The sequence below is a fragment of the Corvus brachyrhynchos genome, unplaced genomic scaffold, assembly GCF_000691975.1.
Source record: "Corvus brachyrhynchos isolate BGI_N302 unplaced genomic scaffold, ASM69197v1 scaffold60, whole genome shotgun sequence".
Classification (NCBI taxonomy): Eukaryota; Metazoa; Chordata; class Aves; order Passeriformes; family Corvidae; genus Corvus; species Corvus brachyrhynchos.
In genome coordinates, this window is record NW_008236767.1 from 2,055,369 (window position 1) to 2,072,001 (window position 16,633).

The 16,633-nt window shown below is 41.8% G+C and overlaps 1 protein-coding gene across 1 annotated transcript in view; it reads left to right on the forward strand.

Moving 5' to 3' along the window:
• Positions 1-16,390, forward strand: part of MAPRE2 (microtubule associated protein RP/EB family member 2) — an 88,142-nt gene extending 71,752 nt beyond the window's left edge. Inside the window, exons 6-8 of the mRNA XM_008644912.2 lie at positions 4,471-4,610; positions 9,049-9,207; positions 14,243-16,390. Coding sequence (XP_008643134.1) covers positions 4,471-4,610; positions 9,049-9,207; positions 14,243-14,314 — 371 coding nt within the window. The 3' untranslated portion in view covers positions 14,315-16,390. The remainder of the gene's footprint in view (positions 1-4,470; positions 4,611-9,048; positions 9,208-14,242) is intronic.
• Positions 16,391-16,633: the final 243 nt, after the last annotated feature.

Consider the following 16,633-nt stretch of genomic DNA (forward strand, 5'->3'; position numbering starts at 1 on the left):
TGCACAGTGCCAACATCCACTGTTTTATGTTGCAGAAGTTTACATCTGTTTGTAGAACTTACATATTTAGCAAAAAGAATAGTGAAGCTGAAACTGTGTGGGATACGTTTAATTACGGTGGACTGACTAGTAATTGTTTCTGGAGTACCACAGATGGGAAACCTCTAATGCACTTCAAAGCTGACTCATCTTAATTCAGTACAAGAACAGAATAATTTGTCTTTCAACTGTGAATTTACTTTTCTCATCTCTGTGAGTATTATGTAGGTAGGTACAAAAAGTTATCCAGGTCCAAACTGAAGCAGCTGCAATACTGTTTACAAAAAAATTCTTATTGGAGTCCTGCCTTGACCTAAAATCAGAGCATGCTGTCACAGAAGTTCTCACAGAACCATGGAGGTGGGAAGACACCTCTGAGGTCATCCAGTCAAACTGCTCTGCTGAAAGCAAGGTCACCTTGAGCTCGTTGCCCAGGACCATATCCAGTCATGTTTTGAGTATCTCCAAGGTTGGAAGCCCCTCAACCTCTCTGGACAGTTTCCTCCAGTATTTGATAACCGTCAGAGTGAGGAAGTTTTTTCTTACGTTTAAATGGAATTTCTTGTGTTTCATTTTGTGTCCATTGCCTCCCATCCTTTGGGGACCACTGAAGAGGAGCCTGTTTCCTATCTTCTTTGCACCCTCTCTTGAGGTGTAGATAAGATCCCCCCCGAAGCCTCTCTTCTCCAGGCTGAACAGACCTAGCTTTCTGACTTGGCTCATGGGTGAGATGCTCCATTCCCTTAGTCTCTGTGGCTCTTTGTTGGTCTCTCTCCAGTTCATCCATGTCTGTCCTGTGCTGGAGAGCCCTGGACTGAACCAAACATTCCTCATGTGTCTGGCCAGTGCTCACTAGAGGGGGAGAATCACCTCCCTGAGCCTGCTGGCGATGCTCTTCCCAATGCAGCCCAGGAGGCTGCTGGCCTTCCTTGCTGGAAGGGTGCTTTGCTGGGTCATGCTCAACTCTGTGTCCACCAGGACTCCCAAATCCTTTTCTGCCACAGTGCTTTCCAGTCTTTTGGCTGCCAGCACTGGGGCATGGGGATGTTCCTTTCCAGGGAAGGGCCCTGCATTTCTTTTGAACATCAGCAGTAAGCTTGAAGAGGAATTAATAATGGCAAACAGTTATGGTGCTGATTACAGTGCAGTTCTCTCACTGATGGGGGAGCAGAGATGATTATTTGATACTTTTTACATAAAATACCTGTATAAAATTTTGTGCTTTCTCACAATGTGTAAATGGGTTATATATAAAAATATTTTCATGAAAGGTATGTAGTTGGAAAGAATTTAAACTGCTTGGATTATATAGTCCCTCTGAACAGTGCATTAGGAGTTATTCCATTATTGCACTAATTGACTGCGAAACCATTGCTCAACACCCAAGTCATTCAGTCTATCAAGATCTTTCGTCTCTGTTTAGATGTCTGGCTGTTACAAGTACTTTTCATTACTCTATCAACCAGCATCCTTTAATTATTTTATGAAATTAGGCTTCTGCTGGAATGGAAGCTTACCTCTGAGCTGATTATAAAACTGATGCCTCAGAACAAATGTGCAGTAAAGGTTTTTTTTTTTCCTCCAGGAAATTTAAAATTAGAAATCCCTAAGTGTTCTCTGTTGCAATTAAGTTCTATCCAGCTGTTGCTGGTACCTTCTAGCAGCTAGTTAGCTGTTTTTTATCTGTGTTACTCAAATTGGGATAGCATAGTCATTTAAGAGCTGATCATAAGCAGTGCAGCAAAAGTCGAGTTCTTTTGATTTGTCTGGACTTTATAAAGCTTAGTAACACTTTGCTGTAGAAATTCAAAAGGCTTTGTTGCTTTCAAAGGAGGGCAGAATATAATGCCGTGTATCAGTGCTGCAGACACTGGGGATGGGGTTTGCTCAGCATGCTCTGGGGGGGCACCTCAGCTGCAAATTAGAGAGAATACCTAGGGATCAAATGTTTGTGCCTGCTCTGTCCTTAGCTCTCTCTGTGTCAGCTTTAAAGCATTTACTTTTCAGCTGATACCCTGAACCTGCATCTTGTAGTTGTAGAATACAATAAGAAGTAAATGTTGATGCTTTGGTCATTAAATAACTTGAGACCCAACTGGAATGCTAGAGTCAAAGTGATTTTATCTCATGTGTGTGTTTTTCTTGTATATTTTGACACTAGTTTTCTTCTGTTTATTGCTAAACCAAATGAAAATTATTTTACTGGCTTTGAGAACATTTTAGCAATCCTGCTCTGGAGCAGCTGATTTTTAGTTAGTCAAAATATGGGCTGAACCCCGTTGAAGGCAGAGTGCTAAAGTTTAGGTGATTTCATAAAGAAAAATAGCAGCAAAAGATCTTGGCATTTTTAATGTTTTTCCACAAATGATTTATTCTTTGCTGATCTAAGTATGATGTGAAAAAAAGTTTCGTTTCAAACATATACACAACACTGAATTTTCCCAACTTTAGCAAGCCTGTGTACTATATCTGAAACGTGCTAGCGAAGAGTTTGTGTATGCAATTGACATGGAAGCTATTGGAGTCACCCGTTTCTGAAAGAAACAAAACCAAAACAAAAAGCACCAAACAAAGGGGAAAAAACCGCAACAAAAATACAAAAACCCCACCAGTATGTTTTTTTTTCTTATCCATCTTATGTTAAAGAGCATAGAAAAGGAGGATGGCCATCTTGCACAGAAATGTTTACACATGCTAACTGGATTACCAAGTTGTTTGTTTGTGTTCTGTTAGCATTAGGTGACCCAGTTAATACAGAGTTATCCGTAGGGGTGGGAGGAGATGCTTGCTACAGAGGGAGGCCTGTGACTACATCAGGAAAGCTTAAGCTTGATTAAATAACCCATTGCTGCTCTCCTTTCCCATCACTTTCCAGCTCCACCAATGAACCACTGTCATAGTTCTAGGTCAGTGACATTGTGAGCTCCATGGTCTGGACATATGGACAGCCCCACAAGCTTTCTCTTCCTCTCCCTGCCTCCTTGCAATTTCTTCCTAGTGATGGCTTTTTTTCAATGCATTGGGTTTACAATGGATTGCTTTATTAAAGCATTGTCTGACACTGGGGATACATCATGGAAATGACAACTTAGAACAATTTGTAGTGTGCCATAAACCAAGTAATCCTATGGGAGGAGCAGCTGGCGAGGTGTGGGGTAGAAAGTGGCTGCTGAGAAAGCCGGGGCAAAATCCCTCTGGAACTGGTGAACTGCCAGCTCAGAGCTCAGCTGGGAGCTGGGTGCCTGCTGGATTAGGGCTGTCTCCTGTGTGGCTCAGGCTTCAGAGCCAGCAGCATTTGATGGTGGAGGATGGCATGGAGCCTGTCAGCACGTTTGGACAACTGTGCTTTGCTCTTTGTAGGAAACAGTGATGAACGTGGGTGCTGCCAAGCAGGACCTCTGAGTCACATGCCTGCTTAATAAGTCAAACCAAATAGGCCAGAGAGAGGCTGGGTTTCTGTTTCGTCTTCTTAACCAAACCAGTTTCTCTATCAGATGTCTGTCCAGTACATCTCAAATTTATTCCTTGTTGGAGGGACTAAGGAAAAGGGCGAGTCAGAGTGCAGTGCTTGTGGGAGCTGCGGCAGGGGGAGAGCTGTGAGCCAGGCACGTGTGTATGGGCTGAGCGACTGCATCAAACAGCCAGCATCAAGAGCTGGAAGATGGAGAGGCAGAGCAAGGCGTGAGGAGCTGGCTGGGAGGTTCCTGTGAAGGCACTGCAAACCCTTTCACACAACTGTTCTTCTGCTGTGGCATTTATGTGCCAAGTCACTGCAGAAAAAGAGTCTCTGTACGCACCCGTTACTTGCCATTTTTGCTGATGAAGATGTTGCTCCATATTCTTCTGGCAGATTTGCAGTGCAAGTAATTAAAAAGAAATAGGAAAATCTAAGGAGATCAAAACACATCTGGTCGCTGTGGCCAGCTGTGAGTTCACCAATGGGTTTAATTCTGCTCTGAGTTTCAGTGCCCTTGTCTCAGGGGTGGTTTACATTTGAAAATGAGAAAAGCACAGATGCAGTTTAGCTGAGTTTATTTCAGCTCTGTCTTTCTCCAGGGAAATTGAGGATAGCTATGTATGTTAAGTAATGGGCTGGGGGCACACTCTCTTAATGGCACATTTTTTTTAAGCTGAAAGCTGCTCAGATCTAAGGGAACTTTATATTATTGGTTTGATGTTGTTTATTTTGGTTTTAGGGTTACCTCACTCTCAGTACCGAACTCAGATTGGTAGGAAATGTGGTTTTTCCTTCCCCAAGGTATAACAGCAGTGGAATTTCCTCTACTGTCATCTTGAAGTAAGAGAGAGGATGGATGGCTGTAAAATCAATACCTGTGTTTCCTATTCCTGCCTATTAATCAGGTTAATAGGAATGCATTTATTATGGAGATCAATCTTGTTTATTGTTTACTTATTTATTGTGGTTTTCAGGTGCTGCTAAATCCAGTCCAGCTTCTAAACCAGGATCAACACCTTCTCGCCCATCTTCAGCAAAAAAAGCTGCACCAAGCGGCTCGGCATCCAAATCAGACAAAGATTTGGAAACTCAAGTCATACAGCTCAGTGAACAGGTAAATTTGCTTTAGGCACAAAAGTAGATGCATTCATTGTCACAGGCAGGCATGAAATCTAATATTGTCTTCTGATGAATGATGCTCTCCAGAATTACAAAGGGACAAAAGTGAAATAGCTAAGCTGGAAAGAAAAAAAACAAAAGCGATTTATTGTAAAAAATAATGTCTGGCAGAGGTGAGTGATGTTTGCCAGTATTTTTAAATTATGATTTTAGGAGTGACAGGTATGTCTTGCTGAAGTAGGATAATTTCATTAGATGTTGAAATACATCTTTTATTTCACTTGGATAGGAAAAATCCAGATAGTGTCTTTGCTCTGGTGTATTACGAATTTGAAAGAAATCATTTAATGTGCCATTGTGGAGAAAACAAGCCTGTTTGTAATACCAAGGTGTTAAGAGATTTACAGCTAAATTGAGACTAGAGCACTGTGCTCTGCTTTCTGGAAGGAAGGTGTTAAGAAGCTAACACACCATTTTCATTTAAAAATGCGATCTACCTTTTTGAGTCTACCTAGTTATAAATAATGTTCTGCAGTATAATTAATAAAGCATTGATATTTCTGTAATGTTAGGAATGTAAGGGCTTCATTTCTGTTTATGCTCTGGAACTTTACACCGTTCTCTCATTTCTGGACTGCAAGAGTTACTGCACTGGACAAGAATAAATACCTGTATCTGACTTAAGACTGTGCTGTCAGAATGGTGTAAATGCCACTACTATAAATGAGGCCTGATCTGTGTATTTGTCCTTGGTGAGGGAAGATGGAAAGGAAAAAAACTCAGAGTTTGAGCTGCCTGGCAGCTGTATTGAAGAAGCAATTGTTATTCTGGATCAAGTATAATTTTCCACAATTAAGGGCATTTCAGTTTCAGACTTTCATTGACCTGATCAGCAAAGATTTCAGTTTGCTGGGGCACTGTTTGCAAGTTCTTGATCAGTTATACACTGAAAGGTGGTGGATGGATAGCCACATCCCAAACACAGCATTCTGCAGATTGAGGGTATCATTCTGAGCAGCAGAGAGCACAACAGGGTCCACCAGCCCTCCAAATGGACTCTAGATTGGTGCTGTAACAGAACAGTTTTTAAATGTTGCACAGGGAATGGATATATATATTTTTAATGGAATCTTTTTTGTTTGATCAATGTCAAGCGGAGTTCAAACGTCAGCTTAATGCCACTTAAACCGTGACATTTGTACTCAGAAGTCAGAATGTGTTTGCTTCAGGAAGGAAGAGTTGGTTGGCATCTGAGCAACATCAAAATATTTGATCTTTACTGCAATAGACAGTCATTATCACATCCACTGCTAACATATTCCTAGCACGTTCCATGTGTGAAAACCTTAAGCTTTATATACAAATAACCCTGAAGGAAAAACTGATGATTTCCTCCATCACCAAAGAGAAGAAGAAATTCTGAGGATTTGAAAAACTGATTCTTTAATAGCTAGTTTTTAAGAAACATCATCTAGCTAGAATGGTCTGGAAGGCTTTTTTTTAAATGCTGACAGCATTTGGTATCTCATTTCCCACTAATGGATACTTGTAAACCATGGGCATATTACACGAGCCAAAAAAGCTATGCTGCAAGCAGCTCTGAGCCAGGTTCTCCTGACCCCCAGTATGAACATGATGGAAGAGCCAAATTGCCTGGTTTTTACTACTCTACAGCAGTTGTGGAGATGAGGGCAGCAGCCACCATTACCCAGTTTCTGTCTTGATTATGAGTAAGAAGTGCTGAATTGTGTCTTGGATATCATGGTCCTATGTGGCTGTAATAGTTTTTTCATCCCTTTCATGGATAGCAGCCAAGGGAGATGGAAACATCTGAACTTGCATGCAATTTGTAGCAGAAAAGTTTAATTAGTGGGGATGTCTGGACACTCTGTTTTACCATAGTATAGCTTAATGAGCTATTTGCAATAATTGTAAGCCATCCCTAACATTTGCCAGTTTAATGGCTCCCAACAATCCTAAAGTTTCTCTTAAAATCATCTTCGAACTGTGCCAGTAAATTAAACTCCAGAATGAAATTCTAAGGAGTGTCACTCTGTACTGGGACTTGATTACCCATAGCATTAAAATAACAAAGTGGTCCCTGTTGTGTCTTTGGTCTGTGCCAACTACTGCTCTCCTGAAGAGTGTCTGAGTGCAGCTGAGATGACAACACAAACCAGGGGCCATTACATACAGAGAAGGGACTTTTACATATGGAGAGTGGTCCCAGGAACTACTAGCTGTGTGTAGTTTCTGAAAACAGCACCATCATGGGTTTTTGCCTACAGTTGTGCTTAATCTGCAGCCTGGCTCTGCAGCCCTGTGAGTATTCATGCTACCAGTAAGTGCCATCAGAGAGAAGACCAGTCAGTAAGAACTTCTGCCTTTGCACCCATTAACTGGGTTGCAGAGGGTGACTTTTGGTCCAGAAACAGAAACATGGGAGAAACAGAAACAAGTGTCAGCCTTTTGGCAAGTTCATGGAAGGAAAAAGTGGGATGCAGATGTGCAAAGTATCTGAAGAAATACGGATTCACATGGCCCAGACAGGTAGCTGGTGTGTAACTGAAGGAAAGCATGTCTGGTTTGGTTATAACAATGGTTACTGTATCCAGTAGCTGATTAACTCCATGCAAATGTACATCGTTTAATGATTTTGTTTCTTTAAGCAGTGTGAATGTGATAGAATGAAAACAGGAGAATGTCTTCATACTAAATAGGTCAGAAGGGGAGATGGTCTAAGCTATTAGCTGCCAGTTTTTCAGCTGAAGTTCGTAGTTTTCCCAAGCTGTAGCAAGCACAGAGAAGAGATCTGGAAGCAGTTACATTCTTGTTCTGGTTGGATGCAGGCATTGCTCTCAAGCAATATGCTGTGGCAGTTCCAGAAGGCACATCCTAAGTATGAGGTCTTTATCTATAAACCAGAATATTGTAAACTCTTGTTTCATTTTGCTATTCCTACTTTTGTCAAAAAATAGTTAATTTTAAGGTGACTGGTCATTATATCCATCATGGATTCAAACGATCAAGGGAAGACTTGAGTGTCACACTCAGGCAGCTGGTTAGAAATGAATTAGTACATAAATGAGATGCTCTGAGATCCTGCTCTGCTAACAGGTCAGTTCTGCTGCTGGATGCCTTGAGAGTGCAATCAAAGGTCAGAAGAAGGTATCACTAGCTCAGCAGTCATGGAAAAACAAACTGAAAGGATTTAGTAGGCTGTCAAAGCATTTTTTGAACTCTGCTGGTATTTTTACTAGTGAAGGAAATCAATTAACTTCCAGTAGAACTGGCAGCACAGAAGTTTCTATTAAATTGTATCAGTTCACTGATAAGATTTAATTTATTTAGCATGTTTTATTTAGAGAATCATTTGTATAATTGCAGGCTCTAAAATGTGAATGCTAATTTGGCTGTAATTGGATGTGATTGGGGTCAGTGTGTTTACTGTAGACAGCTTCATCTGTGATTATTTCTGTTGGTTTTTATACTGCTGTCCTCCAAGTTTCCAAGCCACTTTGATGTTATCCTGATCGTGTATGCCCCGATAGACAGAAGTTTATATGTCATGCTACCACAGAGCTGTTCTTTTTAAAATACATATGTGTAAAAATATATCGCGACATGTCGTGATTTGTACAAAGCCTAATCATTAACAGCTGTGTTGCCCATGAATTATTTGCAGCAGTCCTAGTGGTGAAATTGAGGCTGACAGTGTAGCTTGAAGACTCCTGTGAACAAGGTTGCAAAGAGAAAGGTACTTGGCATTTGAGAGAATTTGTTGGTAGAAACAGCACATCAGCCAGAGCAGGGAGCCCGAGGTGCAGCCAGTCATGGCAGCAGAGTGCTGAAACACAGGTCTGTAAAATCTGGTAAGTGGGGAGGCAGAACAGGAGAGGTGGAAAACCAGCACACCAATACCACATTTGTAACTAGAGGACCTTCTAATTTCCTAACTAGACTATTTCCCTTTATGAGCCCTTCTGCTAGTTTTGTGTATTTTTAGTCAAGGAGATACTGTATGTTTCCCAACAACGATACATTAATCCAGGCAAAATAATGCAAGTACTGAGCTGAACGTTTTATTAGTTACCACTACATGACACTGCTGGCAGCCCAGTTAGGAGACACAGCTTAGGTAGCCCTGATTTCTGAACTGCTGCTTTGGGCTTCAGTATAAAATAGTGCTGAGAAAGTTGACCTTTAAGGATCAAGGTTAAGATGTATCGAGAGGGAGTAATGGGGGAGCCTGATCTACTGTTCTCTAATGGGGTATGGTTCAATTTAGCACTGAAGAAAGAAAATTGGACTTCATTTTAAGCTATAAAATTGAATAAGTATTTAAGATTGTTTAGCATACAAAATTTTAGACTGAGTTGTTTTGTCTGCAGTGTACCTCAAAACTGATGCATCATGTCTTGGTTTATCTGCAGGTACATTCATTAAAACTTGCACTTGAAGGCGTGGAGAAGGAAAGGGATTTCTACTTTGGCAAATTAAGGGAGATTGAACTTCTCTGCCAAGAGCACGGGGGAGAGAATAATGACCTTGTCAATCGGCTAATGGAAGTCCTTTATGCTTCAGATGAACACGTAAGTTGAAGCTTAATGGTTTTTATTTCAACAAACCATCTTAATTTTGTAAAATTTTATTGGTTTAGTATTGGGTCATATCCTGTATTTAGGCCAACAGAACTGTAGCAGCTAGGATTCCTGTGACTCCTCCCCAGAAAAGAAGTTTGCGTTTGCAATTGCAAACAACAGACTTTTTAGCTTGGGGAAAAGATTCAGGAGGTTGGTTGCTTTTCACTGCTTCAGTGGAGTTTTGCATTCTGGGTTTGCTGAGCTATATCTGAAAGGGGAGGGTCTGTGTCACAATTTTAAATTGATTTCATACGGTTCTGAGCCTTAGTTTTGTTTTTTTCATCTTCCCCCAATGTGCATGAAGTCTTTTATTCATGTCCTTTAACGTGTTGAAAATCACAGGAATTCTGGCAGAGGTGCAGTTCACTGTCTACAGCTGTGAACCTTCTCTGGCCCATGTGGCAGTGTTGGAGTATGTATGCTGCAGGTTGCCAAATACATGATTATAGCTCCAAAGATAATGCTCTTTAGCATTTTTTATCCTGTTGCTATAGGCAAAATTCTTCCTTGTGCAAACCAAATAATCCTCTATTAGCAAAATTTCAGAAGTGTATTGTCTGCAAGATTAAGCAAGAATCTCATTGCATCTTAGACTTAATGTTGTAGACACTGAACAAAGCAAGAAGCTGCAAAGGGTGCTGGTTAAATTCCTCAGAGACATTCAGGGATAATGATTCAGTGGAGATTTAGCTGAACTACTCCCATTCATGTTAGCTAAATCCCTGTATGGATTGTACTGACAATTGACCCTTCAGTCTCCAGCAGACGAAGGCTTTGGCTCCAGAGTGTACAAGCATCAACTTAATCCCTTGGCAGCACAGTGGTACCATATCTGCTCCCAGAAAGCTGTTGCAGCAGTAGTCAGCTGACTTAGTTTCATATCAAACATAGTGCTGAGGGAACGACTAACTCAACATACTTTTTCTAAAAGAGGCTAATGTAGGGCATAAATGTTTGAAAGTTAGGTGCAAGAGGACCACAAGTTTGAAGCTGACAGGTGCCACTGCTCAGATGAGAACTGACGAGGGAAAGAGGATTTGTTCAGCAGTGCAGGGTAAATGCTAGAGAGGAAAAGGAGGAAGAAACCATTATTTTCACAGGAATAAACAATGAGACAAATTTGCCAGGCATGTGATAACAGGGTAAAAGTGTTACATATATATAGCGGTCAGAGAAAATGTCTTCTGGATTCAAGAGCAGTGATTTATTTATAAAGCAAAGCCAGAAAAATCCCTCTTCTCCCCATACCCCTACCACATCTGTCTGTCTGTTGGCTTAAATAGCAGAGTGATTCCGCACCAAGGAATGCATTTGTTGCTTTTCCTTCTGCAGTTTTCCTTGCTGGCAGAACATTACAAAATGTTCTACTTCAGTCCATTTCCCAGTGTTTTATCTACTTCTTCCCTCCAAGCCTTTCTCTGTTGAAATCATCATCCATGCCTGCATGTGAGCTACATACCACTGTGCTTTCATCTAAAATGTGGCTGCTGTTGGAGACTGGGCGTGTCACTGCAGCAGGAGAGCACTGCTCCTCCAGAGAGGAATACAGAGGCCATTCCTCACAATTTTTTTGTACCTTTTGGTGGGAGACTTGATCTCCTCAGCTTAACAGATGGACTGTGACTGCTGAGGAAAGATCCAAATGCATCAGCACTAAACCAAAGACTGTAGCTTAGTGCTGATTTAGATCCTGGCTACTGCTTGGTTTTGGACTTTACTCTCTTATTGCCCTTATTTGCCCTTCAGATCTGGGGTTTTTTTTCTCTCTCTCTGTAATGAATTTGTCCCAAGTTAAATTCTTTATCTTGCAGTATTTTGCAGGTTAATCCCTTGGTAACAGCAGTTTGGCTTTCCCAGTCAGCCCACGAGGCTGTTAGGTGAATTGTGTGTAGAATGATTCAGAATGCAAGTATAGAGTTTAGTCCCTGATCATTCCCCAGCTGTTTAGTTATTGTAATATTGCATTGAAGAGATTTTTATCAGGTTCATGTCTTGGGGTGGGGAGTGGGGTAATTATTTTTCTCAGAATTCCAGTTTATAGTGTAGTTTCAATCATGTCACTTCCTAAGCTTCTGTTTTGCTTAATTCAAAAAGAACTAATTTTTTAAGACTGAACACTTTTTTGGGTTTTTTTGCTTGATTTTGGTGAGTTTGAGCAGCACAAATATCAATCCAGTTGGGTTCCTTCTCTTTAGAGCCTCCCTTTTCTTTTCCCTCTTATGGTACTGCTTAAACCTCATCATTATGTCTCTGCTTAAGCAAGAGGGATCTTCTACTGTCATTTAACAAGTGGCTGACGAGCCTGTAATCCTTTGTAATTTTTAATTATGAATGGGTCATTTGTAATCCTTCTTCTCCATCAAGAACATCAAAGTTGCCAGAGAGCAGTGCTCAAAAGGCTACATTTGCGTGATGGAGAGATGTGGCCCGTACTTTTCAAGCTCTCAGTGTGTAAAACACTTGTTCATGTGGTATTACATTAAAAGAGCTTCAGACTGATGGACAAGAAGAGGCTCTGTGTCTGGTTATGAAGCCCAGGGCTGTTTAGGTCTTGGCTTAAAGCAGAAATGTAGGAAAGCTTTTGCTTTTGTTCACAGGCTGTTGTGGTTCAGTTCATGTAGAAGTTGGGAGCACTGTTCATGTGTGGTATCTCAGTTGCTCTACTCAATTTCCCAGAGCAATTGCTCAAAATGCAGCTGGTTTGGTAACTTTCTGCTCTAGCAGCTTCTATATCTGCTGCTACTTTTGAAAAAGGCCCCCACCGTCCCTGACACCAGGTTTTTGTAGTCTAACTCTTTCAGTCTACAGACACACCTGAATAGTTTGAGGCATATGGATCTAAGGGCCAAAAGAGAGCACCTCTCAACGTGGGAGACAGGGATGACCATGGTCATGTGGCTCAAGCCAGAAATAAATGCTCTAAGTAGATCTTCCACTACTTTCCTTATTAGGGGATGCTGTTCAATGAGATTCTACAGTCCCAAAGTAATTGGACTCTTATGGTTCCCATTTCATGAATTTATACAAGCTGTACATACTCAGAAATGTGTCTCAAGTCTCAGAACAACTTCTGAGGTAGTTACATTATAAGATTCACTATTTCCATCAAAGATAAACCGGGCAAAATAGGGGCCACCACTTCTCTTCAGAGCTGTGGAGTAGATTCCACTCCCTGTGCTTAGAGGCTTTTCCTGTTGTACGAATGAGAGCAGAGCACGTAAACGACCCATGCACAGGTGGGCTTTCTAATAGTGCATCCCATAAAGTCATCATGCACAGGGCCTGTGGAACATGTGTATTCCAGAGCAGGTCACCTCAGCACATAAGGAGGGTCAGGACAGATGGGGTTAAGGCAGCATCGCTCACTGTGGCTAAAGAAGTGTCAGTTTTCTCACCCCATGAGGCAGGGTCACGTTCTCACAGCTGTCAGCTCCTCTCTGTGAACCTCCTGTTCTCTGCACGTCCTGCACCCTTGCAGCCCATCACAGGAGCTGCAGTTTTTAGGTACTGCTCACAAAGCTGTTTTGATGTGATGTACCTACTGTATGTAATAAGGGCATCATTTCCCCCAGGGGGCCAAAACATGCTCAACTTCAGCTGCCCTGACTGATGTGTGGCTTCTACCTGAAAATGGCACCCGAGTGTGATAGAAAGCTTGTTTTCAATTGAAATTGGGCTGTTTCTATATGTGGTAAATGGATGGCTCTTTCCATTGTATCAGCAAATGTTAGGAACCTTATTCTGCTTTTGCTCTTTAGATGAATATTTTACTGCCAGAAGGCAATTTGCTTATTTCACAAGCTGCTCTGGACTATTGTGGGAGAACTAAAATTACGGCCTTCCTTTTCTTTTGATTCTTGCCTCAAACTTGAAAACTTAGCAGTATCGATTTGTTAAAGTTTGTTGTTCAAGCTGCTTGCTTCTAACAAAAGTTAGGGAGCCAGGCAAGTTCTGCAGAGGTACCCCACTGGGGATGCTGGGTTTTGAATGGCAGCTCAATGTCTTGGAAAAGTGTTTTCTTTTGGAGCTGCCTACGGCAGAGCGGTACTAATGCAGAGCAGAGTGTACACGAGAGCGATCTCTTCAGTGAACCGTGCTGTGGAAAGATGGAAAGCTGCAAATGCAGCTGTGCTTAATGGCAGTCCAGAAGGGATGCTCTAAAAGTCAGCCAGACTTTTTGAGCTCAAATAACATTCAGGTCAACTCAGGATACTAGGCCTGTTGCCTCTAATTTGAAAGTTGTTTGGAACTGGTGTCACCTGCAGCGAGGATCCAGCCTTTCCTTGTGTCAGGGATTCATCTCATCTCCCAGTGGGAATGTATATTCAGAGAGACAGCTTTGGATAATACTGTGCATAAAAACAGTGGGAAGTGATTACTTAGTAATTAGTGCTTTTTACAGTAGCTCTAGAAGTCAGTGAATACGGGGCTCTTCCCCCCACCCTCCCCAAGAAAATGTGCTTGCAAGTCTGTGGGAGTTAGCATGGGAGTATTATTTTGGGAAAGTAACATGCCTGACCTCAAAAAGGAGGCTGTGTTGAATTTTTAAAGCAGGTGATAGTAAAAGTGTCTTGTCCATTTAGTCATCTAAACCTTGAGAGAAGATTGTGTGAAAACTACAGCAGACAGGTTCAGAAAACCTTGGACAAGCTGAAAATGGGAGGACATCAGGATGCTATGATACAGTATCTAACTGTTGGCGTATCACCATCTAACTATTCAAAATGTTTGCTCACTGGAACAGATGACAGTGATGTTTAGAGCTGACATTTTTTCTAGGGAAATATCAGTACTGCGTATGCCTCAATTAGAAGTAAAGTAAGTACATTTTAATGTAATATTATGAGATGCTGCTTTTCTCAGGTAACAGCTCATTTTGTACTTCCGTGCATGGAAATTGTTAAGTTTTATGCTACAGTGGGGCAAGATTACATCAGGAATGATTTCTGCTGAAGAGCGTTTTGGCATCTTTTTCTCCCTGCAGGAGAGCCACACAGATGAGCATGAAGGTGAAGAGCAAGTCCATGAACAGCCCCAGCAGCAGGATGAGTACTGACTCATGCAGCATCTCTGACAATTTTCGTTTTGTGTGAGAACTTTCTTCTGGAGAATGGAACATGTGCGGCCTCAAACTTGAAATCAGTTCACTCCCAGTCTGCCATTAACATTTATGTACCATAGTGAGTGCCAGCCAACCACTGCATTCTGTACCAATACTTTGCCAAGATGCATTTGCAGACGTCTTCTTTCAGTGTATCTTCCCAAGAGGTTGTAGGGCTACATCACCTACTGTACATCACTGCAACTTCACCACTTGGCTGCTTGAGATTTGTTCTGCTCTTTAAAAATATATATATTTATTTTTTTTTCTTTTTCGTCTTAAGTATGATACACTTGTAACTTGTTTCTAACATATTTATATTGGCATTTTGTGTGGCAAGGAGTTCTGTACCACTAGCTGTGTCTCTCACTTTGTGGTGCTTTTGCGTTTTCTAGTACATCTGCTGTGGGGCATCAATTTGGCCGAACAATTGGAATAAAGGGATACAGTGGATGTCATACTCAAGCCATAACGATGAGGTTGTGTTGTGGAGGAAAACGCTTGTGTTGCTCACATTTATTCCTTTCCTGCCTTCACAGATGAAAGGCAGAGCATCTGTTTCACTGGGAGATTTAAACCCCTGTGTTAGGAAGCTTGTTAGAAAGCTGCATGGTATGTTTTTTGGCTTATTTCTGGAGGAACAGACATCCACATAAGCTTTTTGAAAACCCACCCAGTTTCCTAACTAGTCAATAGACATTTCCCAGCTTTTCTTCTTTCCTGAGGAATCCAGTCCCAGCCTCCAGCTGCAGCTCTACCTCCACAAAGCTCAGTACTGAGGGAGGAGAGAAATCTCCTTGACACAAGTGTAGCTGCAGGACACGGTCCCATCCTCCTTGGCTTTCCGCCCCTCAGAAAAGGAGAAAGTAGGCCAGCCATTTCTTTTTGCTTTCCTTCCCCCTTCCACTGCCCCAGCCATACAAGTATAGAAGACAGAAATTTTGTCAGTAGTGCAAAGTATGGGGGAAAACAGCAACAGCATGGGCCCCGAACCCCACCCTGAACTCCCCTATAAGTGGATGGTGAACATTTCACAGGTTTAAGGCTGCTTCCAAAGCATGGAGAGGCAGTGAGGAGTCCTCCTGGAGACAGAGCACACATCAGAAGGGGACCATCTGACTGAGGGGCACAGAGCTGGTTCTGCACTTGGCTGTCCTTCCGCCTTCGAGGCCAGTGTGGTGCAGAACCATGTGTGCACTGGAGATGTCTGCAGTGGGAGTGTTCCCTTCCAGTGTGGTCCCATGGCCCTGTTCTAAATGATGGTATTTTATAAACAGAGGTATCTTGAAGTATAAAAAGCATTCCTTGTTCCTCTCATACCCCTGTGCACTGTAGTCTCTGGTTATTTAATGCCTGGTTTCCTGGTCTGTCACTTCATTTTCTGAATTCTGGTTTGCTGTGCTGATTTAGCAGGTACGTGGAAGTCCCATCGCAATTGGCATTCACTGAAAAACTCCACAGCCTATTGAACAGCTAAATCATTTTAGGTGTTCATAGGCTCCTAAAGCATTAAGTCCCCAGCTTATGCTTGCATAGAAAGGTTCCCAGTGAATCAGCCCCTGGGCACGCACACACACATGCACATGCAGTTTTCCATTCCTAATCAATCTTCTGCAGCTAAGTGGCTCTTAGTTAAATGTGAGAACCCTGCTGTTGTGTTGCACCACCAACAATATATAAAATACTGTTGAGCACCAGAACAGGTATTTCCAGTTCCTTGATCCTTCCCCTGCACAGCAGAAGAGTTTCTGGACCCTGCAGGCTGGTTTTCCCAGCTCTGCATCCAGTATTGACCTCACATCCTACCCAGTGATGAAATCAAAGTACTGCAACCTGCAGACCAGCGCTTTCCTCTCCCAGTTCAATTGGTTACAAATAAGGTCTGGTTTACAAAATTGTGTTTATTCCAAAATAAGTATTTCCAAGAATCACCACAAATGGGGGAATTGTCATTTTTGTTGTATTTGTGTTTATTAGAACATATGTACTTATTACAATTGTCATTGTAATAAACAGTAGTTCTTCATAATATTGTTGAAGAGCAGTTACTAATTTTTTTTCCAGACTCCAGAATGTCCTTTAACCTTTATGGGATCTCTGAATGGGGCAAGGAGTTTGGGATCAGGCTATATATAAACTTAATTTCATCAGCACATCTCTGCTTACCAGAGTTCATCCTTCTGCCAATAACAGAGCAGATGCATGGAGAGCACTTCAAGGGAAAACATTTTCTGAAGGTGCAAATGGTTGGGGTTGCTGAGCTCCCCAGATGGT